General features: G+C 49.7%; 1 protein-coding gene across 9 annotated transcripts in view; it reads left to right on the forward strand.

The window, feature by feature from the left end:
* Nucleotides 1–6,118, forward strand: part of LOC126995517 (leucine-rich repeats and immunoglobulin-like domains protein 1) — a 173,038-nt gene that overhangs the window by 161,760 nt on the left and 5,160 nt on the right. For 5 of the 9 annotated variants that reach the window (XM_050855119.1, XM_050855117.1, XM_050855116.1 and 2 more), the window contains exons 10-12: nucleotides 240–379; nucleotides 2,164–2,348; nucleotides 4,925–5,008. In XM_050855119.1, the coding sequence (XP_050711076.1) occupies nucleotides 240–379; nucleotides 2,164–2,348; nucleotides 4,925–5,008 (409 nt within the window). Of the gene's footprint in view, nucleotides 1–239; nucleotides 380–2,163; nucleotides 2,349–4,924; nucleotides 5,009–5,989 lie in introns of all 9 variants that reach the window. The other 4 variants (XR_007750353.1, XM_050855122.1, XM_050855120.1 and 1 more) reach the window with 2 other exon arrangements.

Raw genomic sequence — 6,118 nt, forward strand, 5'->3', positions numbered from 1 at the left:
CCTGCATTGTCTCGACTTGTTGAGTTCCCGTTGCAGTGAAAGAGTCTGTGGTGTCCCCTGAGTCTTGCAAAAGTGAAAGAAAATGTGTTGAGGGAAAGGAAAACATACAATACAAACACTGCCTACAGACCCACCGCTTCTCACTAGCACTTCCCTGATGTCCTCTCTACCCCAAACTCTGCCTTAAGAGCCGCTCCTCCTCTCCAGCCCCACACCCTCACACCCTTCCTCCCCCGCAGCATCAAAAGCATCCCGCCTCTGGCCTTCATGGACCTTCACTCACTGGAGTGGCTCAAGCTGTCCCACAACGACCTCACCCGCCTCACCGAGGACACCGTCCAGCCCATCCTCGACACCCTCACCATGATCGACGTCTCGCGTGAGTCTCAGCACGGCGGAAGGGCGGGGCGGGGTAGGGAAGGACGGGGCGGGGCGGGACGGGGCAGGGCGGGACAGGGCGGGGCGGGGCGGGATGGACAAAGGGGTCAGAAGGGGGTTAAGAGTCCTGCCGGTTTCAAAAACGTGATGACAACATTTCATAAATTAGATTTCATTTGGGTCATGATCCACGGAAACCCTTATTTTTAATAGTTTATTTGTGCTCTTACCCTTCACGAGTGTTGATACCTTGTCTTGAGATTATGTGCATTGCTTCAGTTGTTGTGACATTATTTATTCCATGAACAATCAGTGTACAATAAAAGTCCTATAATCCGAAATGCAGGGGGTCAAATACCTTCCGGATTAGTAGATTTTCTGGATTATCAGGAAGGGACTCAAAATCTTCAAGACGCGCCATGCTCAGACGTTTGCCACGCTCGGTTCGGCAGTCGCCAACAAGCAGTGCCTGCCCTAGAGTTTTACTACACTTTGTATGGCACATTTAAGCATCATAGCTGAGAGATTAAATACAACAAGTTATCTGAAGACTTTCATTACATGGCCACAAAGGACGCGCCCTCGGCGGCAGTCACGAACTGTTCGCCATTTTCTTTTTCGACTTCAGGAACCTCAACATATAATACAATGCGAATTATTTACTAATGAAAGCTTCTTTCTATAAAAATCATGCAACAAAAATATGAAACGGGTAAGAAAAAGGCTCATAACTTTATTACTACAAGCAGCAGAAGCAGCTGATGCTCAGCTGATCCATGTACACAAACATTTGACGTGTCGGCGGGGCGAGGCACCGTTCGCCATTTTCTTCCTGGCAATGGTGGTTGTATTATGCCTCCTATTCTTCCCCGTAGGTGGTGGTGCAGTAGGAACCAGTATAGTGGGAGACTAGATGAAACCAAGGAAATTCGGGGAAAAAGAGTGTAACGGACAGCCAGCCGGGTAAACACGCTGTGACCTGCTGGCTGAATCTCACGGGTGTCGGCGTGGCTGTGGAAACGAAAGACGAAAGACGAAAGCGGTGCACCGCTTTCGTCTGTCTTTCGGTATTTTTGGATTTTCCTCGGATTTTTCTAGATTTTACCACAAAAAAAAAAATTAACCCCCGGCTGAAAATTCCGAATCCTCGGAATTTCCGGATTACAGGACGCCGGATTATCGGACTTTTACTGTACCAGCTTACTCAATTGTCTGCACCATTTCCTGTTGGATGTGGGCATTTTCAATTATAGAAACGTTTCAGCTTCATAACATTCCTAAAGGTTTCATCCTCTTCTCTTGTGTCACTCTTCCCGTGAGATATCCATGTCACATTTCCATATCATGAGAGCTGACAGTGTTTGCTCTCTCTCTCTCTCTCTCTCTCTCTCTCTCTCTCTCTCTCTCTCTCTCTCTCTCTCTCTCTCTCTCTCTCTCTCTCTCTCTCTCTCTCTCTCTCTCTCTCTCTCTCTCTCTCTCTCTCTCTCTCTCTCTCTCTCTCTCTCTCTCTCTCTCTCTCTCTCTCTCTCTCTCTCTCTCTCTCTCTCTCTCTCTCTCTCTCTCTCTCTCTCTCTCTCTCTCTCTCTCTCTCTCTCTCTCTCTCTCTCTCTCTCTCTCTCTCTCTCTCTCTCTCTCTCTCTCTCTCTCTCTCTCTCTCTCACACACACACACAAACAAACAAACATACACGCATACCATCCCATTACGTACATTATATTCACACTCGACCTCACCTGCAGTCCTGCTTTGCCCCGTTCATTCACCTCCCCACTCTCGCCCGGCCAGACAACCCACTGAGGTGCAGTTGTGACCTGCTGTGGCTGCGGCGATGGCTCAGCAACCCCAACAACCGCGAGACCATCATGTCGAGCGAGGACCACATCTGCACCACCGACAACCGCAAGTCTCACCCCATCGAGCACCTGCCAGTCCATGAGTTCGACTGTCCCAGCACCATACCCATCGCGGGGGTAAGCTGCCTTCTCTAGTCTCTCTCTCTCTCTCTCTCTCTCTCTCTCTCTCTCTCTCTCTCTCTCTCTCTCTCTCTCTCTCTCTCTCTCTCTCTCTCTCTCTCTCTCTCTCTCTCTCTCTCTCTCTCTCTCTCTCTCTCTCTCTCTCTCTCTCTCTCTCTCTCTCTCTCTCTCTCTCTCTCTCTCTCTCTCTCTCTCTCTCTCTCTCTCTCTCTCTCTCTCTCTCTCTCTCTCTCTCTCTCTCTCTCTCTCTCTCTCTCTCTCTCTCTCTCTCTCTCTCTCTCTCTCTCTCTCTCTCTCTCTCTCTCTCTCTCTCTCTCTCTCTCTCTCTCTCTCTCTCTCTCTCTCTCTCTCTCTCTCTCTCTCTCTCTCTCTCTCTCTCTCTCTCTCTCTCTCTCTCTCTCTCTCTCTCTCTCTCTCTCTCTCTCTCTCTCTCTCTCTCTCTCTCTCTCTCTCTCTCTCTCTCTCTCTCTCTCTCTCTCTCTCTCTCTCTCTCTCTCTCTCTCTCTCTCTCTCTCTCTCTCTCTCTCTCTCTCTCTCTCTCTCTCTCTCTCTCTCTCTCTCTCTCTCTCTCTCTCTCTCTCTCTCTCTCTCTCTCTCTCTTTATATTAAGTCAAACAAGCAGACCACGCGAGGGAAGGAGGGAGGGAGGTCGGGGCCTGGACTGAAGATGAAGAGGTGCACAGTGCGACCAGGTTCTCTCAGGTTGTTGAAAGCCACATGAGGATAATTACAGGCAGATAATTAAATATAACTAAATGTCACTAATTTAGTAGTAGTTAGTATATGTCTACACGCTGCTTTTTCATATATATTAATTAAGTTCAGAATAAGTGGCACCAACTAAATATAGCAAAGCTTAGTCTTAGTCGGTGTTTGAAGAGGGTTGGCTAAGGCAGAGTTCAGGTGTGAGGAGAGCCAGGTAGGAGGAGGGCGGTGCGGGACGCTAGGTGAAGGTGAGTGCACCCTTGAGCCCGGATGAGTCATTAGGTGTCTCGCCTTAACTAGACAGGTTCATAATGTGGGAAAATCACAGGAAATTTAATACTTTCTCAGTTTGTGACACATTCTTATGTGCATCTACTTAATTAAGTCATTGAAATATAAAGATAAAACTTTATACTTATGAACTACACTAGCTTATATACACGGGTGTGTTGTGCTGTGATGGCAGAGACGGGGTCCCCACAGGGCCATGGCAGATGGTTGAACACTGACTGGAAGGGACGCTTGGGGGCTGTAGGGCAGCAGGGTTGTGGGTGGAGTCTTTGGATAGGTGGCGGGTCTTTGGAGCTCAGCTGTGATAACCCCAAGTGTGTAATGGAGGACTGGGTGACCACCCTTGAAGCAGCGCGGCCTCTGAGTCGTGGCCGAAGACAACCCCACTTGTTGCTGCCACCAGCTAGCTTGTTCATCTCAAGGAAGGTCATTTAGAAAGCCTCATGTGGCTGGGAGCCCAGAGGCATTTCACTAATACCAAACTTTAGGGAACCTTGGGTTAGGCCACTCTAGGGTACTGACCACAGCACCGCTACTGACCTCCTGGGTCTGGGGGTGGACCTGTTGTGTTGGGGTGCATTTGGCAGGTGACAGCAGAAGAGAGTGTTAGCCTGGGTGTTGATGGTGTCAGGGCCAGTGGACACAAGGGGGGGAGCATACCTTGAAGGTAGGCAAGAAGGATAACGCTACAGGTTCACCCGGACACAAAAGGTCACTGCGGAGCGACTGCTTAAGAGACAGTCTTTACAAATTAAGAGATGCCGGTTAAGATTGCTAAAGGTAGTTATGGTGCCGGGCCTCACCTGGCACGGCCTGGGTTGGCTGCAGGTGCAAAGGATCAGGTGAAGGTTGGTGGTCCCAGTTAGGAGGTTGATGAGGTGAGGCAGGTGAGGCAGGCTAGGGGAAGGCACCGAGGGAAGGATGAAGGTGCAGTGATACCAACAACGTGGCCACACCCCACCGGCTACACCACTGTGACCTTACTCTCTTACTCTCTCTCTCTCTCTCTCTCTCTCTCTCTCTCTCTCTCTCTCTCTCTCTCTCTCTCTCTCTCTCTCTCTCTCTCACTCACTCTCTCACTCCTCTCCTCTCCTCTCCTATCCTCTCCTCTCCTCTCTCTCTCTCTCTCTCTCTCTCTCTCTCTCTCTCTCTCTCTCTCTCTCTCACTCTCTCTCTCTCTCTCTCTCTCTCTCTCTCTCTCTCTCTCTCTCTCTCTCTCTCTCTCTCTCTCTCTCTCTCTCTCTCTCTCTCTCTCTCTCTCTCTCTCTCTCTCTCTCTCTCTCTCTCCGGGTGTTCAGGGGTCAGTCCTCGCTGGCCTGTGAGTGTGGCACACATGTACACTGACTTCCCTCCATATCAAAGTACTGAGTAAGCTACTAATGTATCCGTGTCTTCGCCAGTCGGCTAATGCAAAACATTTGTCTCGGAACAGTTTTATCTTTGGAGAGAACAAAGCTAAGCCCTCATTGTCTGCCGCATTCGTTCTAGAAGGTCCACATTATGTGTGTAGGATAAATCAACACATCTTGTGCCCACATTTTATGAGTCGGGAGAAAAAGCTGAGTATTTTTGTCTAGGTGCCGCCTATGACTCAGGCCACCCTTCCGATCTCAAGACCTGAAAACACGACGTCCGGGTACTCAATAGGCAACGGCACAACAGTGAGTGTTTCATAGTCATAGTCATAGTGATAGTGGTATGTAGCTCAGTGGAATGACCTTTGGAGTGCAACAAAGTCAGATTTATGTCAACAAACTAGTTGAATCATGCATTATAACCTCACGGACTGTCTTCACCATGACAACGCGGCGAGCTTGCCGTAGCCAGCGCCTGCCCGGCTACAGCAACTAACTGGCAACTGGGTAGTTACTCACATGTAAGACCCCTAATCTGAGAACATCGCAACAGTTTTCCTCAATCGCTCTCGGGCCGCCCCTCAGCCCTCCGCGCCGCGCTAGCAGCATTTTTTGGTGTTTAGTTCACCGCGGAGCACAGAGCCGCGTCCAGTACCGAAGGTGGCTACGCGGGAAGCGAGTCAGTTGTCACAACTTCAATATTTCATTCACTTTGTCTTGTCTGTGCCGCGCCGCTCAGCCTTCTCCACCGCCGCCCCAAGACCTGCCCCCCTCCCCCCTCCCCGCGCAGGCAGGACCCATACCACCAAGATGACTGGTTAAGACGGGGTAGTTGGCGTGGGCCTGGAGGTGGTGGGGCGCCGAGGCACCACCAACACCACACTCCCTCGCTGCCACAACACAGACCCACACGCAACCTTCTCTCGGCGGCTACGTTGCCTGGGCAGGAGTTCCTTGTCATTGAGCCTGGGGTCAGGGTAGTCACCTCGCTGGTTAAGGTTTTTCCCCCTACACTCTCTGTGAAGCAGATCAGTCATGCAACATTTTCTTAATTCAAAAAGATAGTTTTCGATCTTTGCCAAATAGATGGTCTTTTTTTTTTTTGTTTTCTCTTTCAGAACACCTTTTCAAATTAATCAAAAGTAGGTAACATCAAAACTGAGAATCCTTACATGGGCCTTTTTGTGCTTCAAGTCGATATTCCAGTGTGATTCTCCCAGATTATGGGTCTTATACTAGTCATGTAGCTAGTAGTCAGTCTCACACAGCTCTGTCTTGCCCTTACAGTCTGCTACTGTCATACCTTAAGACTGCGTGTTCGTAGAGCGTCACCTGTGTGTGGTCAGCAACCCGCATGAGAGAGTCTTAGAGCAGTGTTCACCTCCAGCCCTCAGATAAAAGTTTAGTTCAAAATTT

Source organism: Eriocheir sinensis, chromosome 8 (genome assembly GCF_024679095.1).
Source record: "Eriocheir sinensis breed Jianghai 21 chromosome 8, ASM2467909v1, whole genome shotgun sequence".
Lineage (NCBI taxonomy): Eukaryota > Metazoa > Arthropoda > Malacostraca > Decapoda > Varunidae > Eriocheir > Eriocheir sinensis.